At 47.4% G+C, this 24484-nt stretch overlaps 2 protein-coding genes across 4 annotated transcripts; one reads left to right on the top strand and one right to left on the bottom strand.

The window, feature by feature from the left end:
* Positions 1-2485: 2485 nt before the first annotated feature.
* On the top strand, positions 2486-7626 carry LOC108403155 (somatotropin). Of its 3 annotated transcripts, none has more exons than XM_073235770.1 (4): positions 2486-3489; positions 5522-6400; positions 6598-7062; positions 7335-7626. In XM_073235770.1, exons 2-4 carry the CDS (start codon positions 6185-6187, stop codon positions 7533-7535), a joined length of 882 nt encoding a protein of 293 aa, XP_073091871.1. In that variant the 5' UTR covers positions 2486-3489; positions 5522-6184; the 3' UTR covers positions 7536-7626. The 3 variants fall into 3 exon arrangements, with proteins under 3 accessions (XP_073091871.1, XP_017525618.1, XP_073091870.1); XM_017670129.3 differs by having other exon boundaries at positions 2486-6400; positions 6598-6714; positions 6901-7062; XM_073235769.1 differs by having other exon boundaries at positions 2486-6400.
* A 9533-nt stretch (positions 7627-17159) lies between these two features.
* Positions 17160-23824, bottom strand: LOC108400890 (intercellular adhesion molecule 5). Its single transcript, XM_017666535.3, is given in 8 exon segments — positions 17160-18612; positions 18802-19044; positions 19725-19994; positions 20521-20630; positions 20632-20797; positions 21029-21346; positions 22223-22489; positions 23770-23824. Coding segments are annotated over 8 exon segments (1638 nt in total). The 3' UTR covers positions 17160-18403.
* Positions 23825-24484: the final 660 nt, after the last annotated feature.

Below are 24484 nucleotides of genomic sequence, written 5' to 3'. Positions count from 1 at the left end.
CATGTACAGATTTGTATAACCACCACCACCACCACAATCAGGATACAGAACATGAACCAAAACCCTTTATTGGGCCCCCAAAATATTTATGTGTTGGCACCTCTTCTATGCCAATAAAACTTTATTGAGCACCGCTGTAATCACTTATGTGATCTGCTTAAGCCCCCGCATAACCCTGCAAGGGGGTAACATGACCATCATTTTACAAAGGAGGGAATGAAGGCCCAGGGAAATTACTATAATTGGCCACAGTCACACACAGACCTTCTGGTCCCCAAAGCAGCATTCTCTTCACCCCACCACAGCGCCTCCCTCAGAGGACTTTGCAGCCCCAAGACTTTGAAACAGAGGAGGAAGGCAAAGCAGAAGCAGGGAGGAGAGAATCCTGGGACGACTGGCCGTCCTCAGAGGCTTCCCACTGTTCACAAGTCCCAACCCTATGAGGGCTCCTCTCCCTTCTTAGTAGGGCTGAATGCCACATGCCCTTCCACATGCCAGACATTGCACCACACAGATGGCATATCGAGATGAACAAAAGACACAATCTTTTCTCTGCTGGAGCGTATAGTCTATGAGGAAGAGGGACAATAGCAAATAAATAAACACAAAGTGGTAAAATACATACAGAAATTTCACACTGTGGAAAGGGCTATGAAGGAAATAACAAAGATGTAGAGGTGACAGAATAGCCCGGGAAGTTAGGAACTGGGCCATCCTTCCAGGGGTCCAGCTCTGGGTGGCGCCTGTGGCCCTCCTCCCCAGAATGTAGCCCCGAGGCCCCGTGGTGGGCACATGCCCCACTGCCCACTGGGGGAATCCAGCCTGGTCCCTCGGGGCCCTAGGGTAAGCACAGGCTGGTTCCTCCTCCGTTCTAGCTTGACTTCCGGGCCTCTTGGTGCAGGTGGTGCTAGGCCTGGGCTCCAGCCTGAGGGCTGGGGTGTTTTTCCAGCAGAATCGGAGGTGAGAGAAAAACAAAACAAAATGCCAAAAGCTGCACCTGTTTGGGTGTCACGGCAGGTAGCACTTGTCCCTTCACAGGTGTCCAGGTCTTCTGCAAAGGGCCTCAAGGCCATCTGTAAACACAGGGCTTGGGATTCCCAGATTCCATCCTCACAGACTCTGCGCTCTTTAAACGACCCCAATAGCTGGGTTCAGAGCCCCATCTGTGAAATTCCTGGACATGCCCCGGCTCTCCACCCTGCTCATGGCCATGGCACCCTTGGGACCTGACACTGACTAAGTTGCAGACATAAAACAATAACAGCAAACCTTCAACTTGGAACTCCTCAGCCGCTGTCTCCAAACCCAAAGCCTCTACTTGGAAACTTGACTCCACAGAGAACAAAAGTTAACTAGCACCAAATCCTGAACTCTGAGTATAGCTTGTTAAAAACACATTTAGACAGACCCTAATGCAATCTTCAAATTAAAAACAAAGTCACCTTTCTCTCAGACGTAACACTACTCTCTCACCTGGCAGGAGAGGGAGGGCTGGCCGCTTTGCAGAACCCCATGTAGGGCTCAGTCTCTGTAGGTTGTTAAGTCCATGTAGAACATTTGTGTGCACTTGGAAGCAGCACACACATAGTGCCTCATCTACTTCTCTTACTTACATTTTTCATGCATGTATTGCTGTGCATTGTTATTTTTCTGTGCTTGTTATTTTAAACTCATTCTATGAGGATGAGACACTGTGGCCTGCCTTACCATTTCTGGCTGGGGGGTATTTGAGTTCTTGGCGCTGCCCTTCCATCCATTCCACTCAGCAGATGCTTGTTGAGTTCCTGGGCCTGGGACTGCGCCCACTGACAATTCCCCAACTTCCCGGCCTATTCTGTCACCTCTCTACCTTGACTATTTCCTTCATGACAATTCTCACAGTGTGAAATTTCTCTACAAATTTTACCATTACGTACTTATTTATTTGCTATTGTCTCTCTTCCCATAGACCATAAGCTCCAGCAGAGAAAGGATCGTGTCTTTTGTTCATGTAGACGCGCCCACCTGCCTGGTATGATGTCTGGCATATGGAAGGAGCACCAACCACTTGTTGATCAGTTAATGCATAAATAAGAGAATGAGTGAATGCATGATTCCATGAAAGGCAGGTTCCAGCCTTAAAGGGCATACAGTCCCATGAGGGGCATGACATGTCCACAAAGAACCACAGAATAAGGCAAGAGGAGGCAAAGGTGATTTCTAGGTGAGGCACCCATCAGGAAAGCACCCTAGAGTTCGCACAACTGCTGGATAAACCTCCATATTTTCAATGGGACTGTCTCCCTGGGGAATAATCCCCAAGGTGGGAAATATTCAATAGGTCCAGTCATACAGGTTGCTCTGCACTTCCAGATGGCTCAGAGACCCTCAACCAGTGTGAACAACACCCCTGTCAACCCCTCCCCCCACCCCCCAGCCCTCCAAGGCCCTGCCTCCATGCTTGAACCCTCTGGCAAACCCAAGGGTCCAATGAGATAAAGGAAGTGAAACGTGATGTACACTGAAACGTGCAATACACATGTGAAGGGATGTGACCTGGTTCAGTAAGTCCAGCTACACGGGGTTGTTTGTTCTGCCGCTCTTCTTGTGGCAGTGGATCTCATTCTGGGCTGAAGCTCCTTGTGTTCAATTCCCCCAGCTTCACTGAACATCCCCCGAGGGGGGACTTGATCCTGCCCTGCTAGCTTTGTGCTGAGGAAAGCCCTGTCTATGCCAGCAGTGCACTGTCTTTCCTGGGTGAGGGCTCTGAAGAGCTCGTGTAGTGGGAAGACCCAGGCCTTGAGTGGCCACCACTGAGGAGCTGAGAGATTTTATCCCTCTGAGCCTGAGCATCCATGCACGAAATGGGCCTCACACCACCTGCCACCCAGTGACGTGACATGGACACTCACAAATGTTGGTCTCCTCCCCTGCAGAAGCCCTTGGGAGTCCCCACATATTCTCTGAAGGCCTTGATCCAGCACTCTGAGTGATCACATGTTCAGACTGAGGCTGGAAGCAAACAGGAAGTGGAGGATGTCCTGGCGGCAATCCCTGCCTCTAGCCTCAAGAAGGCAGCGCAGAGCCAGCGGTGAAAAGTGTGGGCCTCACGTGGCCACGGGGGGAGCAGGAGGAGCTGTCCTCAGTCCTTCTGAGGCTGTCCCTCAGACTAGGGCACCTTTGACTCTGCATGAGATGGGCCCACGGACTTGAACTTCAGAGGGGCTCTAAAGCCTGGAAGGGGCCACTTTCAGATCAAGAACCCTGTGAGATTCCACAGTAGATGCAGAGAACCCCAGAGATGGTCAAATCCGGAGATATGAAGGCTTCCAAACACCCTGGAATTCATGGATTCCAAGATGATGGTGGATTTGTCATTAGCCTTTTGAGGCTGACCTCGGAGGCGCTAACCACAGCCCCTGCCCACTGGCCGCCATGCAGAGGCCATTGTTGGGCAATCCCTGAACCTGGAGGAGCCAGCGGTGAACCCAGGTGAAGCCCCAAGAAAGGGTGAGTGACTCCCCAGCACTGGAGGGAAAATCCCAAGGCTAATCCAAAGTTTATCTTCTAGTTATATATGTGGTCTCCTCACCCAAGGCCCTGAAAAGGTCCCCACCAGAGAAAAGGGTCGCCAGCAGCCACCTGACACCCGCCAGTTCTTTCCTCTTTGGGTGGGACGGCTGCCACTATGGCAGGTTTTGTAAGGGTATATCCCCAGGGGTCCCCAGAGTCCTGTGGTCCAACCTAGTCCTGAGGTCAGCATCAGCGGGTTTGTTGAGAGGAAATGCTCCCCTGCCCTGGCTGGTCCCACCTGCTCTAGGCAGCAACCTGCCTGTGGGGAGCCTCAACCATCCCTCACTGCGCCCACTTTGCGTGGCTCTTGAGCAGTCCTCAACTTGGACTCCTGTATCCCCACTCGTAGAGGAGGTCTGAGGCTTCTTCCATGGTCCACAGTGTGCATACAAGTCCCCCCAGCATTAGCTAGAAAACTGTCATGAAGGGCTCCACACCAGGGCCCCTTTCCTGGTGACACAGGAGAAAGGACCCCCTAAGAGGCAGAAGGCTGTATGGGGCTCAGTGATCCTCCTCTGCTTCCTGCCTGGCTTCCCCTCTTTGGTGGAGCTGGAAGGAGGGGAAAAGGGTGTCTCCCTTCCCTGTGGCCCCACTCTCCTATATCTCTAATGACACCCCACTCTGACCTTCCCACAGTCCTGCCTGGAAAATAACCCCCACAAGTCCCAGTATCCTCCCTGGAAGATCGCGAATCAGGGGCACAGTTGGGCAATGGCTCAGGAATGATGGGGGGAAAGCTCTATCTTCTGGTCCTAAAATGCGGAAGTGGCAAGGCATAGGCACTCACGTTCTGGGCCACAGGGGTGTGACTTTTCAACGCTGGTTGCCAACAGCATGACCAACTACCTCAGTAGGATTTGCTTCTTCATTTGTGTGTTTTCCCACAGGGTCAAGTGCTAACTGTTCTTAGACTCAAATGGTGGGAGGTTTAAATGGAGGGGAATGTATTCTTTCCTGCTTTTATCCCTGGGGTGACTTGATGCTGGTGACCTCCAGATGCTAAAACAGCCCTTACCCTGGGCACCAGGAGGCTGGAAGGCAGTGGTGCTCGCCTTCCTGTCCTGTTGTGGGGTCTCCAACATGCACCCCATGTCGCTGAGCCAGTCTTATCAGGGAAATGAGGGACAAGATTCTGCCCCTGAGGGAGGTACCAAACAAGGTAAAAGGACCTTTGTGATTAGGGCAGGGCGGGATCCCTGTATTTCAGAAGAATTTAGAAGTTAAAATAATTGAGCAGCACCTACCCAGTCTGCTTTGGAGAAAGGTCTTGGGATGATGCAACATAGGAAGTGCAAGGCTTTGGAGATCTGCTGTCTTGGCTGAGGTGGCTTGTGCCAGTAAGCCTCTCTGAGCCTCAGTCTCCTCCTCTGTGAAATGGGGTGATAATACCTTTTTCACAGGATGGGCATGAGGGTCAAATGTGGGAATGCATAGGCATGCTCGTCACGACCTGTTAAGCTCTATATAAATATTGAAAGGAGGAGAAGGAAGACTGGGAGGAGACTACAGTGTCTGAGAGCACCTTTCAGGGTGCTGTACCCCGAGTTCCAGAGCTGGGGGCCAGACAAGCCCTCAAGAGCTCTTTCAGCTGTGAGATTCTCTGATGGGGACAGAGCAGCAGGAGGAAGCACTTGTGGCCCGTGTCTGTTGCCACGATTTGTGCTTCTGGGTTTGCATCTCTGCAGCAGGTGCCAGGAGTGAGCACAATGCCTCAAGTTTTGGTCCTTTGCCCCATCCACCTGGGGGTGCTCCTACCTCAGAGAAAGGGAAGGGCATGTGTGGGGCTGGTGCCTTCTAGTGGTCAGTGTTAGCACTGCACCCAGGTGCATCCGGCTGGACCAAGTGGTGGGATGGCCAGAGGATGGTGATACCTGCAAAGGTTGGAATCTGGGGCTGAACTGTGCCCAGAAACCCCAGAATCTATTGCTGTTCTATGGCCCCTCTCCCAACACACATACATCTTCTCCAGTAGATGGAGGGGAGCAGTGCAAGGAGGAAGAAAGGCAGAGAGCGCGAAGAAGAGGTCAGCACAGCTCTCAAGGCACATGAGGCCTGACATAGCCCCACAATGATACCCTGACAGACTGCACTTGGAACCCAAACCTCCCCCTTAACAAGAGGACAGATGGGGTGGTGTCTCAAGCTGAGACCCTGTGAGCACAACCCTCAGGGCTGGTGACAGTGGAGAGGGGAAAATGACAAGCCTGGGGGACCTGACCCCAGGAGAGGAGCGGAACAAGATGAGTGGGAGGAGGTTCTAAATTATCCATTAGCACAGGCCCGTCAGTGGCCCCATGCATAAATGTGTAGAGAAAATTGGGGGGAGCGGAAGGGGGGAAAGAAAAAGAGCCGGGGTATAAAAAGGGCCTGCAAGGGACCAATTCCAGGATCCCAGGACCCAGCTCCCCAAACTGCTCAGGGTCCTGTGGACAGCTCCCCTGGCTGTGATGGCTGCAGGTAAGCGCTCCTGAAATCTCCCTGGGCGTGGTGTGTACTGAGGGTCCATGTGGCGTCCCTAACTATGAACTCCAGGGCTTCTGAATGTGCACATAGACATCTACACCCAGTCATGCTCCACCTTTAAAATGTTCTCAGTTCCTGCGGGGAGGAGGTGAAAGGAAAGGCCCCCAGGATGCGGAGCAGGCTGGCAGGATGCCCAGCCCCTGGCCCTGCCCATCCCTCTCTAGGCTCTGGGACCTCCGCGCTCCTGGCGCTGGCCCTGCTCTGCCTGCCCTGGCCTCAGGAGGTGGGCGCCTTCCCGCCCATGCCCTTGTCCAGCCTGTTTGCCAATGCTGTGCTCCGGGCCCAGCACCTGCACCAACTGGCTGCTGACACCTACAAAGAGTTTGTAAGCTCCCCCGGAAAGGGCGCTGGTGGGGGCGGCAGGAAGGGGGCAGGGGAGGACGTAAGGGGGGAAACCGAGGAGTTCAGGGTTGTTTCATCCAAGTGAAGATGCCGGCGGGCGAGCATAAACTCAAGGGGCTTCCCAATAAAGCAGCCTGAGCAACGTGCAGCAGCTTAGACGAGCGGGCGTTCCTCTCCCAGGAGCGCGCCTACATCCCGGAAGGACAGAGATACTCCATCCAGAACACACAGGCCGCCTTCTGCTTCTCGGAGACCATCCCGGCGCCCACGGGCAAGGACGAGGCCCAGCAGAGATCCGTGAGTGCCCGCCGCGGCCCGGCAAGGACAGCAGCCTCCCTCTCTCTAAGATCGCCCCCTCCCTTGGCAGGAGCCGGGTGGCGCGGCCTGCCCCAGAGGTGGCGGGGCTGGCGGGCCGGCGGTTCGGCGGCAGGGACCTGCGGGCAGAGGCCCGGCGCCTTGCCCACTGCCCTCGCCCTCCCGCAGGACGTGGAGCTGCTGCGCTTCTCGCTGCTGCTCATCCAGTCGTGGCTCGGGCCCGTGCAGTTCCTCAGCCGGGTCTTCACCAACAGCCTGGTGTTCGGCACCTCGGACCGCGTCTACGAGAAGCTGAAGGACCTAGAGGAGGGCATCCAGGCCCTGATGCGGGTGGGGCCGGCGTTGTGGGCCCTCCCCCTCCCCGGGGCCGTGCCCTCCTGGGCCTGGGGGCCCCGAGGGCCTAGCTGAGGGCTGGGGGCCTCCGTGGTCCGGAGGAGACCCAGGTGCCGCTCTCTTTGTGGCGGTCCTGCCTTGACCCCGGAGAAATCTTACCCCACGTTTCCCCTTTTGATTGCTCCACGCCCTGGTGGGGTGGGTGGGAATGTGGAGGGGCGGGAGAAGGAGCATCTCACCAGGACTGGGCCTCCCCTTGCCTTTTGCAGGAGCTGGAAGATGGCAGCCCCCGGGCTGGGCAGATTCTCAAGCAGACCTATGACAAGTTTGACACCAACTTGCGCAGTGACGACGCGCTGCTCAAGAACTACGGGCTGCTCTCCTGCTTCAAGAAGGACCTGCACAAGGCCGAGACATACCTGCGGGTCATGAAATGTCGCCGCTTTGTGGAAAGCAGCTGTGCCTTCTAGCTGCTGGGCATCTCTGTACCTCTCCCCAGTGCCTCCCCAGACCCGGAAAGTGCCACTCCAGTACCCACCATCCTTTCCTAATAAAATTAAATTGCAGCATATTGTTGGAGTATTGCCATTCCATTATGGGGTGTGGGGAGGCAGTACGGGATAAGGAATGGTTGGAGAAGACAACCTGCAGGGAACCTTTGGGGGCTCCTAGGAACCAAACCACTGAACCATAACTGACTCGGTTCTTCCTGGTCTGGAAAGAAGCTGACAACACTCCCCTCTGTGACTCACCAGTCCACCCCCAGGTGTGTGGGCCCAGTTTGCTGGGCAGTCACAGCTCAGGATCACCCCATTAAGTCCCAGCACCACAGCCCCAAACCTAGCCCTGAAGAGTGGGAAGAGATAGAAGCAAGATGGGCTATTATAAAGCGCAGAAGCAAAACACCCCAACATGTGAGAAAACAAGAAATCAGAATTTCATAATCACTCTTATGTAGAAATCTTAAGGTGAACACACATTAGGCTCAACTATCCTTAAGAAATGGGAATAAAATATCTTTGGGATGAACAGAACCACAATGTTTGGACACTGAACTGGGCCAAGGGAAGTGGAAGAGAGATGCTAAATTGGGGGTTGCAAATTTTGTGCCAGCTGGTTTCAGGTATATAACTACATAGGTAATGAGGGCTGGATGTGAAGGGATAAATCATAACTGATTCAGCCCCTTTGTGAGGGTACAGCATGGAGGGGTGGGGGCCGGAACAACCTAGAGAGCTCAGGTCCCAGCGGAGGGGGCCTATCCAGCCTTGTCACCATTCAGGTCTGCAGGAACAGGCTGCCAGACCTTCTGACTCCTGGAGACAGACAGGACATACAGGATACACAGACAGGTGTACATGCTGTCTTGCCAGTGGGTTTCAGCCCCAAACAAGTTCACTATGGATTCAATGAGACCAAAGAATTGACAGTGGAATGTTCTTGGAGTGAAAGGGTTTATACCCAATTTTATTCCCACGGTAGCAGGTCAGTCACTAGAATCCCATCCACTCAGAGCCACTCTGCATGCAGCAGGCCGGTCTCTGCCTCTGGGCCCCTCTGCCCCCGCAGCCGTCTCAGTCTCTGTCCTCGGCGCTGCCACCACTCCAATCTCATCTCTGCTCTCCTGCAGCCTTGCAGCCATACCACCATGTCGCCCAGAACACCGGGCAGAGCTCTTTCTATAGAATCAATAATGACGTATTGCCCACACGAATGTAGTGAGCTAGCCAACCAGGGCCAGGTGAGAATCCTGGCCATAGGAACCTTCACTTTATCCACATATGCAAATCGTCATTTTTAAACTTTGGGATAACTTGGTACAAGGGAAAGACTCAGAAAGACTTGGACTTGAATTTATACTTATGAATAGATTACTTAACCTCCCAGAGACCTGGTTTCCTCACCTATAAAACGGAGATAATAATATATTGCTTTACAAGGTTTATAAGATTAAATGAAATGGTGTTTCTGAAGTAGTTGACACATTACAGCACTCAAGAAATTACAGCTGTTTTTGCAGAAAATTTTGGGGTATTCCAAGTTTTCTAATGGAATGTTTAAATACCTGTTATTAAAGCATATTGTTTTCCTAATGGGATCTCAAATATTCCTTTCTTTTTTATTTCCAAATGAACTTAAAAGGTCAGTGATCAGTGCTTTAGAGTTGAGTTTTTAATCACCGAGGCACTTGACTAAGCAGTGACCTACATACAAATCAGCACCGAGATACTCGAAGTAATATTATCCGAAGGTGAGTTTACAGAGCCAATCATTCTTTTACAATGCAGTCAAGCTCCTAATTAGTCTTCCTGAAAGGTTCACATTTTCACATGCTATAATGAATTTTCTTTAAAACAGGACTCACCTTACAGAGAAAATGGAAGTTCCCATGGCCAAGATTCTCACCTGGCCCTGGCTGGCTTGCTCATTACACACGGTGGGCAATATATTGTTATTGACTCTGTATAAAGAGTGCCGCCCAGTGGAGAGCAGAGGCTGGAGCAGTGGCCATGCTGAGGACAGAGACTGAGATAGCTGCCGGGGTGGAGAAGCCCAGAGGCAGAGACCTGCTTGCTGCATGCAGACTTGCACTGAGGCGGACAGGATTCTAGCGCCTGACCTGCCACCGCAGGAATAAAGTTGGTTATACACCCTTTCACCCCAATAACATTCCATTGTCATTTTTCAGTCTCACTGAATCAAGAATGAACTTGCCCAGGGCTGAAACCCATTAGCAAGACACACCTCTGTTCATTTTGACTGTTTTACATTTAGTAATATAAGCCCTTTGGGAGTGGTGAAAATGGGAATAATCAGAACCCCAGAGCATCTTTTCTTAGCTCAGAAACCACTCGTCTGCCTCAGATCATTCTTTTATTGTCTTGCTTTAAAATCATGGAGTTTTAGGAGTGGGAGGCCTCAGAGATCATCCTAATTCCTTCTAATTTAGGAATCTTACTGAATAGCATCCCTTAAAGATGGTACTCACCTGTGTAGCACTAGCATCAAGCGAATTGCTATTTGATAAGTCAACTTACTCTATTAAAATGCTTTGGTGTCTGAGGAGTATTTCTTACATTAAGCTGAAATTGATATCCCTCATTTGACCTTAGAATTGTCTATTTGGAAATCTCATGGTCTTTAGAAGTTGACTTAATGAACGCAGATATAATTTTTTCGTGGTTTGATTAAGTGTTTTAAAAGAACTTAAGATGTGAGCCATCTTAAGTACTGTGTTTCTTGAGTGAATGTGACCAGAGAATGGTGTCTCCAGAGGGGGGCGTGTGAGGCTACCAGAAAGGGGGTTCTGAAGGGGTTGTGATTATAGCAGTGGACTGCAGGGGGAGCCAGACTCCAGGGAGCATTACAAGCTCAACTCTTCGGTTTTGCTCAATTAATTCCACAACCAAGGCTGATTGAGAATTATGAAGATGCCAGCTGCTTTTGCAAAATTTTGGAATTTAAGAAGACCTTAAAGGCCATCTACCCTAAACTCTTTGATTTGATAACTGTTATTCTGCTTTTCAGCGCTTCAGTTAGGCAGTGGATGGCAACCTCCACTGTAAATTAGAAACCCCTAGTATGTTTTCTTTCTTTTTTTTTTTCAAGAAAGCAAAGTAAGTTTTTTGTTGTTGTTGTTGTTGTTTTGTTGTTATCATTAATCTACAATTACATGAAGAACATTATGTTTACTAGGCTCCCTCCTTCACCAAGTCCCCCCCAAATACCCCATTACAGTCACTGCCCATCAGCATAGTAAGATACTGTAGAATCACTATTTGTCTTCTCTGTCTTGCACAGCCCTCCCCGTGCTCCCCCACATTAGACATGCTAATCATAATGCCCCCTTTCTTTTTCCCCACCCTTTTCCCTCCCTTCCCACCCATCCTCCCCAGTCCCTTTCCCTTTGGTAACTGTTAGTCCATTCCTGGGTTCTGTGAGTCTGCTGCTGTTTTGTTCCTTCAGTTTTTCTTTGTTCTTATACTCCACATATGAGTGAAATCATTTGGTATTTGTCTTTCTCCACCTGGCTTATTTCACTGAGCATAATACCCTCTAGCTCCATCCATATGGTTGCAAATGGTAGGATTTGTTTTCTTCTTATGGCCGAATAATACTCCATTGTGTATATGTACCACATCTTCTTTATCCATTCATCTACTGATGGACACTTAGGTTGCTTCCATTTCTTGGCTATTGTAAATAGTGCTGCGATAAACATAGGGGTGCATCTGTCTTTTTCAAACTGGGCTGCTGCATTCTTAGGGTAAATTCCTAGAAGTGGAATTCCTGGTTAAATGGTATTTCTATTTTGAGCTTTTTGAGGAACCTCCATACTGCTTTCCACAATGGTTGAACGAATTTACATTCCCACCAGCAGTGTAGGAGGGTTCCCCTTTCTCCACAACCTTGCCAACATTTGCTGTTTGTCTTTTGGATGGTGGCAATCTTTACTGGTGTGAGGTGATATCTCATTGTGGTTTTAATTTGCATTTCTCTGATAACTAGCGATGTGGAGCATCTTTTCATGTATCTGTTGGCCATCTGAATTTCTTCTTTGGAGAACTGTCTGTTCAGCTCCCCTGCCCATTTTTTCATTGGATTATTTGCTTTTTGTTTGTTGAGGTGCATGAGCTCTTTATATATTTTGGATGTCAACCCTTTATCAGATCTGTCATTTATGAATATATTCTCCCATACTGTAGGGTACCTTTTTGTTCTACTGATGGTGTCCTTTGCTGTACAGAAGCTTTTCAGCTTGATATAGTCCCACTTGTTCATTTTTGCTTTTGTTTCCCTTGTCTGGGGAGATATGTTCATGAAGAAGTCGCTCATATTTATGTCCAAGAGATTTTTGCCTATGTTTTTCTAAGAGTTTTATGGTTTCATGACTTACATTCAGGTCTTTGATCCATTTTGAATTTACTTTTGTGTATGGGGTTAGACAATGATCCAGTTTCATTCTCTTACATGTAGCTGTCCAGTTTTGCCAGCATCATCTGTTGAAGAGACTGTCATTTTCCCATTGTATGTCCACGGCTCCTTTATCATATATTAATTGACCATATATGTTTGGGTTAATATCTGGAGTCTCTATTCTGTTCCACTGGTCTGTGGCTCTGTTCTTGTGCCAGTACCAAATTGTCTTGATTACTGTGGCTTTGTAGTAGAGCTTGAAGTTGGGGAGCGAGATCCCCCCTACTTTATTCTTCCTTCTCAGGATTGCTTTGGCTATTCGGGGTCTTTTGGTTTTCCATATGAATTTTTGAACTATTTGTTCCAGTTCATTGAAGAATGCTGTTGGTAATTTGATAGGGATTGCATCAAATATGTATATTGCTTTGGGCAGGATGGCCATTTTGACAATATTAATTCCTTCTAGCCAAGAGCATGGGATGAGTTTCCATTTGTTAGTGTCCTCTTTAATTTCTCTTAAGAGTGTCTCATAGTTTTCAGGGTATAGGTCTTTCACGTCCTTGGTTAGGTTTATTCCTAGGTATTTTATTCTTTTTGATGCTATTGTGAATAGAATTGTTTTCCTGATTTCTCTTTCTATTAGTTCATCGTTAGTGTATAGGAAAGCCACAGATTTCTGTGTGTTAATTTTGTATCCTGCAACTTTGCTGAATTCCGATATTAGTTCTAGTAGTTTTGGAGATGAGTCTTTAGAGTTTTTTATGTACAATATCATGTCATCTGCAAATAGTGACAGTTTAACTTCTTCTTTACCAATCTGGATTCCTTGTATTTCTTTGTTTTGTCTAATTGCCATGGCTAGTACCTCCAGTACTATGTTGAATAACAGTGGGGGGAGTGGGCATCCCTGTCTTGTACCCGATCTCAGAGGAAAAGCTTTCAGCTTCTCGCTGTTCAGCATGATGTTGGCTGTGGGTTTATCATATATGGCCTTTATTATGTTGCGGTACTTGCCCTCTATGCCCATTTCATTGAGAGTTTTTATCATGAATGGATGTTGAATTTTGTCGAATGCTTTTTCAGCATTATGGAGATGATCATGTGGTTTTTGTCCTTCTTTTTCTTTATGTGGTGGATGATGTTGATGGATTTTCGAATGTTGTAACATCCTTGCATCCCTGGGATGAATCCCACTTGGTCATGATGTATAATCCTTTTGATGTATTTTTGAATTCGGTTTGCTAATAGTTTATTGAGTATTTTTGCATCTGCGTTCATCAGGGATATTGGTCTGTAATTTTCTTTTTTGGTGGGGGTCTCTGCCTGGTTTTGGTATTAGGGTGATGTTGGCTTCATAGAATGAGTTTGGGAGTATTCCCTCCTCTTCTATTTTTTGGAAAACTTCAAGGAGAATGGATATTATATCTTCTCTGTATGTCTGACTAATGTTTTCTAAACAATTCTTGCAGTAGCCTCCACTCCCTGCGATTCTGATTTAATTGGTCTGGAAGGCTTCCAGGCAAGAATGGTTTTAAAAGCTCCCCAGGTGAGTCTAATGTGCAAACCATGCTGACAACCACTAAGTATGGACCACAAAGATGAGATACACTTGTCCACAGCCACTATATTGGTAAAAAGGGGCAGAAGGAGCCGGGGACCTGGGCCAGTTGTGGAGCTCTCTATTTCTAATTCTAACTAGTCATTTAAAACTTTTCTAATAAGCCAGTAACAAAAAGACAAGTACTGTATGATTTATTTCATACTGAGATAGGGAGGCAGCAGGGAGTAACTCCTGCCCAGTTGAGGACACTGTGGGCCCTTGAAAAGGACAGTCTTACTGAGGCTTCAGGAATGTAGAGAAAGAACAGGGTGCTTGGGATTCAAACAATGTACCAGTGTATTCTCCCCACCAGGACCCAGTGATATGAAACAGCTCATTGCTCATGGTCATGCAGGCCCATTAGTTTACAATAGGGTGTCTGCGTAACCTTCACAGAGATAGGTTAAAATATAACTAGCCTTCTGGCTGAACCTATAGAAAACTGCTACTGCAACAAGCATAAAACCCTAGACACGGAGGCCCCAAGCAGCAACCTTCCCCTCCTTGCACCTGTGGGGAATACTTTCTCTTATCCTGAATAAAACTCTTTCTGTAAATCTCCTACCTTGCTCTCTCACAAAGTTCATTCTTTGACTCTGCGAACAAGAACCCCAGCATCAGTACGAGGTACTTAGTTACATTCAGAGACAGAAAGTAGAATGGTGGTGACCAGCATCTGGGAGTTTGGAGGAAGCTGTTTAATGGGGACAGTTTCAGTTTTGCAAGATCAAAAGAATTCTGGATATTGGTTGCAAAAGAGTGTAAATGCATTTGACATTCCTGAACTGTATACTTAAAATGGTTAAGATGGTTAAGTTTCATGTTATGCATATTTTACCACAATTTTTAATTTTAAAAAAATACATTTTTTCTAATGAGAAATCTTTCCCATGGTAAGTTACTGAGATGTGCACAAGAAAGAGTTCAATAGGCAGAGCTCAAATAATCCTGGACCCCTTGGAATAATATTTTCCTGACATCATGTAATCTTCTAAAATTTATTCTAACCTAAAATGACCACTTCTGAATTTCTTTCATCAGCACTGCTGTAACAGAATAGTGAGTTTTGTCTCTTTATACACATTTGAGAGCAGAATGGACACTTTCCCCTTTCTTCACAAGTCCCCCTCAGCATTACAGGGCCTGGGCTTCCTGGTCAGGCACATATGACACTCTGCCTTGCGGCTTCTTTCAGCCCCCCCGGCAATGCTGAGAAACACTTTGGAGATAGCAGTATCAGGGTCACCAACTCATCTCAGCTTGCATGAGACTCTCTCAATTTTGGTGCTGAAAGCCCCGTGTCCCAGAACACTCAGTTCAATGCAAAACGGGGACAATTGGTCATCCTACTAGGAGTCCTAAATTTTGGGGAATAAAAAAAAAGGGGCCTGAGGGGTAGAGAAAGGAAATGGAAAGGAAGAGAAAGAGAGGAAGGTAGAACACAGTGGAAAAGAGAAAGGAGGTGTTGATGGTGTATATGACTTTTGACGGCCTTCAATGGCTACCATGATTTTCTGACTCTTGCTTTGAGTTTATTATAATTATGGATATAATTACCACCATTATTAGTGTAATAATAAAAACTAATACTTGGAACACATGTATATAATACCATGTTAGTGTTTTTACAAGTTCCATGTCAATTCTTTCTAACTATAATCCCGTAATAGGTAAATACTATTATTATCCCATGAAGATTTAACTTGTTTTCTCAGGTCTGAAAAGAAAGACTCCAGAAGTCACCTTGACTTTAAGAGGGTAAACTTTTGGAGTATTAAAGGCAGCTCTTCACTTGAAGATAACCAGGGCAGGTATCCTTAATTGTGTCAGCTGGTTACTCTGTTGTTCATAAAGAGTATGACCTAAACCTTTTAGGGGGTGAGGCCCTCTGGAGACAAGGCAGCTACCCTTAGGCCACCAGTGGTCAGAGACTAAAAAGAGATGTGGGACCTTTTGTGCTTTAAGAACTGGTTGTACGGCCCCCTGGGGGAGGAAAGGGAGCAGAGGTTCCACATCTACATGGGGGAAGAGCCTACCCAAATCTGAAGAGCCCTGTTGGACGGATAGTCCAAAATACGGTACCCCAAGAAATGTAACCTTGGAAATCCATGCAAGGAGTCACCACTAGCTGAACTAAGCTCTGAGGAAACCAGTTGTCCTCCCTGAACATGGCAGCAGAATCAGGAACGCAGATCTGCAGAACTGCACGGTTTGTGTCGGACACGCTGTCAACAGCGACATCATGTGGCAGTGAGGAACAAAGGCAGGAGCTGGCTAAACCACCCAGGCTCTCCGCCGTAGAACCAGGAAGTCCGAAGGACCCCCTTCCTCCCTCCTCTTTAGCATTCACTCCGCAGGAGGGCTCTGGGGCAGGAAGTGAGCCTTGCAGGGGGATGTAAGCACACACATGATACAGCTGATATACTGAAATGGCTCGAGATTCCTGGATTAGGCTGCTCTGTACTGTCTTACACCTGCATCCTAAAGTATTCCCCCAAGTGCTTAATTAAAAAAAGTGAATGATTTATATTACATGCTGAGAGAGCAGTGGCTACAATATTTAGTGGAAAAACTGAGGCTGAGGTCTTTTTGGGGAGATGCTGTTTTGCAAAATCAAACTATTCCCAGTCACCTCCCGGAAGCCGTCCTTGATCCCGTGTTAGGCATTCTCATAAGAACCTGTAGTCTCCCAGTCATAGGAGTTAAGGCGCAATTTTAATTTTCTGTTGACTTGATCTAGCTTCCCTCACAGACTGTAAGCTTGTTGAAGGAAGGGACAAGTTTCATTCACCATTGTATCCCCACTGCCTTGTATGTGTTGAAACCAAAAGGTTATTTTTTTTTTTTTTTTTTTTTTTTTGAGAGGGCATCTCTCATATTTATTGATCAAATGGTTGTTAACAACAATAAAATTCAGTACAAAAGGTTATTTTTATACCTAATCTATAACCCAGGCTCAGGGAAGAATGAGAGAGAATTTTTTCACTCTGATGCCTATTGCTGCATTCTTTCTAGCGAGTGTCTACAATTTGGAAGGCTGTGGACCTCTGGCTGGAGGTCTGAACTTGAGTTTTGAGGGCAGGTCAAACAGGCTGCTGCTCTGAGCTAATGTGCCACCTGCCCTGGGTTGGTTGTTTATTCTACCAACTTGACATTCTTTTCTTAGAAACCATGCTCAAAGTGCAACTCTGTGGCTTAATAAAAGCTTTCAGCATGACACAGATGAGAAATACTTTCAGATATTCAATATTCACATATTTCAATAAAGTCACTTTTATTTTTACCATATCCAACATTGCAGTGACCCATACACGACTGATTTTGGGAGAAAAGATCTGATTTTATGATTCCCCATGTCTTCTCTAGGGGTGAATATTCTCTTCCCAAAGAACAAAGATGGAAGCTAAATCATAAGATCATATGGTAAATATTGTCACAAGAGACCTCCTGAAGCTGAAAGGATATAGTCTGTAGACATATGAAAATACATGCTTTTTTATGGAAAGGGGGAATAAACATGGGAGCTCTATCCTAAGAGTCTATATAGGCAAAAACAATATGTCAGTGTGAACTCACAGATGATTATAATGGATATGAAAAGGAATTCAGAGATACTTGAGGCTCTTAACTTATGAGGCTAATTTAATTGTCAATGAAAAATATGTCAAAAATCACCTTGAAAATAAAGACAGAGTTTTATTTGAGCCAAATTTAGGACCCAGGCCCAGGAAGATATAACTCCTACAGGTGGGCAGGAGATATGTTCCAAAGAGTCCAAGTCATATAAATGTTTTACATCTTTGGGGAGATAGACAAGAAAGACAGAACTTCAGAGGGATACATTTCATTCATATAAGGTAAGTGATGCAGAGAAGAGAGGGGGCTGACATACATCCTGGCATGGAAGGAAAATTAAGGGGAAGAGCAAATGTCCTTGCATATCTTTTAGCAGGAATGTGGGTGCTAGGTTAGCTGTTAATTAACAGATGGTCTTGTAATAGTTAGAAAGTTTAAGTTTTCATGGGTGGCCATTTTGAGACACCCAGGGACAGTGAAACCTTCAATACTTGGGCCTTAGATATCTTCTGGTGGTCTTTAGTATGGTGGTCAGCTTTTCTTTAGTTCATAAATGAACTCTAACTTCCAGGTCAGAGACAGAACACTGGGCTAAACAAGTGCTTGTCTGACCCAACACGTAATTTCTTACAGTTTTTACACTCCTGAAGGCACACAACATATGGTTAGTGGGCTGATGCCTAGGCACCCACTGACCCCTAGTGATGTCATCAAGCTCAGCTATGGGAGCCGGCCTTCCAGAACCCCGGGTTAGGGGAGCAGGGGACCGTGTAGGCAGGAATAGGGTTTTGAGTCCTATCCTTTCGGGTGGTACTCACTCTCTTTGATGTCCTGTCTCTCTGGACTAAGAAATTGGTTCCCACTTAGTCATGAGAAAACCATGAGAAATGAATTGCATTTCTGAGTTATTTATATCTCTTCAGTCTGATGTTTGGAAGCAAAGGGAAGTGGGAAGGGGGATGATGCAGCAAGGGCAGGATCTTCTTTCCTGAATCTACAAGTGGACAGATGAAGCACACAGTGAAGAGCAGGGGGCCCTTTAGCTAGTTGAATAAATAAGACTGGAATTCCTAGTGACTGGAATAAACTCAGAGTTGAACTTGTGGATAGATCAGATACAAGGGACAGGTTTTACGGACTGCAGAACACAGAGGATAACATCTCTTCCGTTCCCCTCTACTTCTCTTTCCTCCCTTAGGAAACCGCAGTAGTAGAGATCACCTCCAACCAAAGAGCTGTTTCTATTTAGCAATTACGTGCGTTGCACTCTTTTGCTTGTTGAATTGCAAACTGGCTTTCCTCCTCTTTATTCTTCTCTTTCTGCTTAGAGGGCAATTTCTGCCTTTCTATTTTGCAGGGCTGATAGTTGAAACACAGGGCTAGGGTGAGTACAGCCACTCCAAGGGCGACAATAATAATGACAAAGATGGTGGAGCTGATTCCTTCATCCAGACCTGCCCAAGCACAGAAGACAGAATTGGAAGGTTTGAGGGCGAGAATCACCCGGCCCCAGCCCACCGAGCCCACTTCTCAACTCAGCTTCCCCCACCCACTGAAATCTTTCTTCTTTCCATGTTTGGATAAGAATACCCGCCCACTGGGGGAGTTCCATCCTGGCCCTGGCAGCAGGGGGAGCCAAGCACCTTGAACAACGACAGCAATGTTTTTGCTGACGGAGCCCAGCTGGTTGGCAGCTGTGCAGCAGTAGGTTCCAGTGTGGCTCTTGGTTGCCTTCTGTGGCACTTCAAGGTCTAAGATCTCTCCATTCCACGTACACACCACGGTTGGAGTTAGGGTTCCCTTTGCGACGCAGGCAAGCATCTGCCCTGTCCCCTCCAGCCACCTCTGGTTGCCAGGGCAACCAGATTCCTCTAACCTGGGCTTGTCTGGAAAAAAGACAGTCCCCCAGTGAGCTAAACTCAGTGAGCCACATCCGCTCCTCGCCTTCACGTCAGCTCCCTCTCCCTCCCCGAGTCCAAATGCCGAGTCCCCCCCACCCAACAGCCTTCTTTCCAGGGGAGGGCCCTCTGTTCCCTGCTTTGAGTCACTCTTCTTTCCTCCCTTCCCCATGGACAAGGAGGCTGAGATGCAGCAAAGGGCATCTGAATGGAGTCAGACTAAATAATCCGGATGGCTCTATCAATGGAGGCCCTGGGGGCCCTGCTTCCATCTGTGCTTCTCGGTGAATGAGGACATAGGCAGGAGTGAACCCAGAGATGAGGATTTTTCTACTTTTCAAAATACAAATTTTTATGTGGAAATTTCCCTCCTCAGCATAAACTCTAACTATTGGTTCCTATGCCCTGAGCCATCAGCCCTCTAACACCACCTGATCACTTTAACCACATTCTTCTTTCTGTCCAATTTCCCCTCATGTTTCTCTATATTCACTTTCCTGGGAGTAAAGTAAGCCTGAAGAGCTTTAATTTTATCTTCTCCTTTGATTTTTTTCTAACTTTAATGAGAAAAATGTGGCAACTCTAATAATGAAGCCACTGGCCAAGAGCTCTGCAAATGGGTGACTAATAATCCTTATTTTGACAGCAAAGAGCAGGCCTCTACTCACATAAGACATGGAGCTGGACTGCCATGTTTCTCATCAGCCGCTGACCCTGTACCTCCAAAGAGGCCTCACAGGAGAAATTTCGGCCATCATCTTCCTCCTTGGTGGTAAGGGAAAGCCAGGCAGGCTTCCCAAGGGCAGGGAGGTCTGGAGCTCCCTGAAGCCAAAGAGTAGGGCTGGGTGATGTTAATACATGCCGTGAGCAGGTCACATTAATGTCTGTCCCTGCCAACGGGTATAATTCTTCTATCTCCAGGACTGGTGGAGGGAAGCCTATTAGGAAAGGAAGAAGAGAACCAAACATAGTTCTCAAAACCAGCAGCTGTTTCCATATTCTCTCTGCTGGTGGTATCCCCTGGCTAGGGAGACAACAGGGGAGAGACGGGATACGATTACTACCCTGTGCTGGGCGGCTGGAGCAACAGGGTGGTTGGGGAGTTGGAGAGTTTGTACAACAAATGCAGTATGCACACATTTGGCTATGCCGAGGCAGCAAGGAGAGCCAGATGTCTCTTCCCCTCACAGCTCTCCTCCTCACCTCAAGTAATTATTCCTAGAAACAAGTTCAAGCATCTACATCACTCTGTGTAGGATGGCCTAGGAAACTAAGGGAAGGATGGACAGAACTGCTGCCTAAATGCATGTCTCCAGCCTGCCTGCACTTACCAGAGGAAGATGAAGGCTAATGTTCACTTGCGAGTGTACCTAGCAAAAGTTAGCAGGAATATTTGCAGTTGAATCACCAAGCCTTTACCGGGAGTTTTCCACAGCTGGAGAAGGACAGATGCAGGTCACTCACTGTAGACGTGCACGGGCACGTCTCTTTTCTGTTCCATCAGACCCAGGGATACAAGGCAAGTCAGCTCCTGCTCCCCAGTCTCCACAGCCCGGACGGAGGCATTGGCCCAAGCTGTCTCCCTCCCAGGAAAGGAAGGGGCTCAGCTCCTGGTCTCCCAGGAACATGCAGAACACCACCTCTTTGGCTGGGAACACCCTGGCCACCTCGCAGCTCACAGTCCCGGCCATTCCAACCTCCAGAAGCAGAGAGACCCAGATTTGGGGGCTCTGAGAGAATTCTGCCAAGAAATGAGGGAAGGAAAAGGAGAAAAGCCAGGATAAAACCACAGTGTAGGAAGGGACTGGAGCTAAAAGCTCTCTGCCCCCCAGGGGGAGTTTAAAGCCCAAATACAAGTACAGCTTAGTTACCTTCCCACCATCCCAAATCCTGTGGGAACTTAGTCCCAAAGGCCAAGGTAAGAGGGTAAAATGCGCCTCAGGATTCCTTCCACACTTGGGCTCCGACTCACCAAAGGTCCGGAGCACCCTGACGGCTGAGCTGCCGCGAAAGAGCCCTCTGCCATGTGTACTCACGTCCAGGACTGCACGGCAGGAGAAATTGCACCTGTCATCCTCCCTTCGGGCTCTGTCACTGGGGACCTCAGCTCTCTGGGAGGCCACAGCCAAGCTTGGAAAGTTCTTTCTATGTAGTTCCTGGTCACCCTGGAGAAGGGTGAGGGTGAGGTTCTCCAGGGGCATCACACTGGGCACATGGCACTTCACTGTAAAGTCTTCATCCACAGCCACCCATGCAGGCTGCAGCTCCAGGATCACCTGCTCTGGTGGCTCTTGAAGACAAAAAGGCAGGCTTGATGAGAGAAAGCTACTCGCCTCTCCAGAAAGAAGTGGTGCGGGACAGGAAGCCTGAGGCAGAAGGTGAGTGCTACCCCGAGGCAGAGGCAGCTCTCTGCCACCCCTGCCCTCCATGAGTTAGCCTTCTGGCTCTTCTGCCCATCAAAGGAGGTGAACGCCATGGCTGAGAAATGTTGAGGGGTGGTCCCTTGTTTTGTCTGTTGCTGCCATTGTGGAGCTTTTTCTCTCTACCAGAGCTGCTTCAGAGGCATGAGCAGCCTCTCAGGAGCCCCTTAGCATCACACAAGAACTATACCGTTAACCAAGCTCTTACCACACAGAAATCACCCTTACTCTTACTGCCCTAGCTTTACCAATGCTCTCTGCCCACCTGAAAGGCCCTCCTCACCCATCCCTCTCACTTCAAATACTATTCATCCCGCAGGAGTACAGCTTAAGGCGTTCCTTCTCCATGGAGGCTTCTCTAACTACCCCAGCCCACAAAGACTCTCCTTTTTCCAAACTCTATTTATCCTAAGAAACTGTAGCAAATAATTCATCGATTTTATACTTTTTTGATCATTTATAAGGGTGCTTTATTAGCATTTGCTTCCTGTATTTGAATATATTCTCAAGCACAGATGTCTGGATGGCCTCTATGGTCTGCTCCTAATTTAGAAGCCTATACCAAAGAGAAATAGAAGTAGTTGGCTCTAGAATTCCTACAGTATGACAGAAATATTTAGTAAGGGACCTCATTCTCTCCCCTAAAATAAATCTCTAATCTTTCCCTAAATTAGGCATAGTCATGTTGCCCCACTCCCTCCCCAGCCCGGAGCCCCACTCCCTCCCCAGCCCTGAGCCCCACTCACTATACACGGTGATGCCAAGGCTTGTGTACTTTTGTGTCCCAGCGCAGGAGAAAAAGCACTGCAGGATGGAATTCTCTGTAACATCCTCCAGGAGAAACTCCTTCCACTGAGGCCCCCAGCCCACCTGGGTTCTTTTCAAGAAGGTCTCAATTCCACCGGGTCCTGGGTCTGGACAGGTGGTACTACAGTTGACCATTAGGGACTGTCCAACCTTTACCAGGGCCTGATCAGTCCAAACAGAAACCTCAAACAGCTCTTCAGTGGCCCCTGAAATGATCAACCACATATGCCAAAGACTCTGGTGAGGACCACGAGACCCAAATAAAATACAGAGACTATTCTATCTATAGGTTAGAGAATAGGAAACCTACCCTGAATAAAAGATACAGGGAACTGGATGAGAAAAAAACCCTAGTGAAGAAGATAGAACCCTGATTCCATCTTCATTCCCTCCACTTGTCATCTTTTTTGGTATCTTGATTTCTCCAGTAGAGTCACCATGGAAACTATGGAGCTGCTAAAAATCATGCCCAGGAAACCATTCTCTTCCCAAACTTCCAGATGTCTTGGAAGCTCCCAGGATTGGCTACTGAGGGCTCTCATGGGGGCCCCTAAGAAAAAGAGCTCTGTTACTTATATCTCAAATTTTGTTTCTCTCATAAGGATTTCTTTCACCAGAATCACCTGGAATGCTTGTAAAACTGGAGTGTAGCTCCACTTCAGACTGAATGTTTGAGTTTGGGAAAGTGGGACCTGGAAATATGCAAGTGAGCAAAACAAACACACCTGCTGATCCTTATGCACGCCAAATTATGAGAACCACTAGCCTAGAGGTGACTCGCAGGGTCAATTAATTCCCAAGAAATTTTTTACCTCTTCTCAAAGTAATCCTGTCCCATTTTGCTTTGTTGCTAAAGCAATGGATGTTTTTGGATGCTTAAGAGTTTCTGTTACAGGAACTTTCTCAGGTGCAATGAGGGAAACAGCAGATAAATCTTAGATGCCTGATGCTGGTGAGGGGCACAGCCTCCTGGAAGCTTCCCTACAGATCCCCTTTAGCTATTCCATGTCCGCCATTTACTTTGTCTCCCAAATACCAGTCCCCTCTGGGAATACACAACTCTTGCAGCAATGTTACCCACTAAGGCTCCAGTTCCTTCCTGCCATCCTGAGAACTCCTCACATCTGAGCCATGGGGCCCTGTCCTATCAAAATCCTATTGTAGTTTTTCATGATGCAGAGGGTGGCAACAAAGAAATAAAAATATTCTCAAGAGCAGAAAAATAGGACAGCGCTGGGGTAACAGGGAGTCAAGCAGAGAAGGCATATTTCTTAAGGAGAGTTCTATTATCCTGCCCCTTAATTTAGGTTATCCCAATTACAATTCTGTGTCCTAGTGATCCAAAAAATCAGAATGTCTCCCAAGGGTCCAGATAAGTGAATACGCAAGTGTTGCCCTGCTCAGGACTTCCCATCCTCTTCCTCATTGACCAGCCACTTGTGTCTGGGCACACGGTGACTAAAGAAACTCTCCCAAATAGCCTCACCTGGGCAAGGGATCAAGGTCAGCAGGGCCCAGACACCAAACAGTAGCATTTCCATCTTTATGAGAAGGTCCAAAAGCTGGAGAGAAAGAAAGGAGACAGCAATGCTGGAGAACGTGACCAAAAAAGAAAGAAAGAGGGTATAGAAAATGCTTTCTTTGATATTGTTAAAAGTCAGCCCCTTCCCTGAATCCTGGTATAGTTCCAGAGAAATTGCAGGAAGAATATCAGTGGTATGGGTGTCCTAAAGGAATGTCTTGCTTCTATTTATTTCAGTTTGGCTTATGTGTATAGCAAAATGACACAGAAAAATAATAGTAGCTATTAGATGAAGTGAGATTCCTGTTCAAGCTTGTACTGCACTTAGCTGTTTATATGTTTGCTTTCATCTATTTGGATCAATAGAAGAAGTCTGTCAGCATGAAAACATGAAAAATAAGGTGTAGAGAGAGGAAATTTGGCAGTGATTATTTACCAACATCCGATGAAAAGTGACCCTGAATTTGGAAATTAGGGTCACTATGGTCCCATTCTCTGATGTAAATAAGAAATGTTTCATCCGGCCTCTCTCTTCATGACCTCTATAAGATATTCTTCAAGATAATCCATCTCTTTGTGATCTGCCTCTACCATCAAGCAACTTTTGGATCATTATTTGGCTGAGTTAAGTCTGAAGGATCCACTTCTCTTTTCTCCACCAATCCATACCAACTTTCTT

The sequence above is a fragment of the Manis javanica genome, chromosome 4, assembly GCF_040802235.1.
Source record: "Manis javanica isolate MJ-LG chromosome 4, MJ_LKY, whole genome shotgun sequence".
Classification (NCBI taxonomy): domain Eukaryota; kingdom Metazoa; phylum Chordata; class Mammalia; order Pholidota; family Manidae; genus Manis; species Manis javanica.
This window is presented reverse-complemented; position numbering and strand designations above follow the sequence as displayed.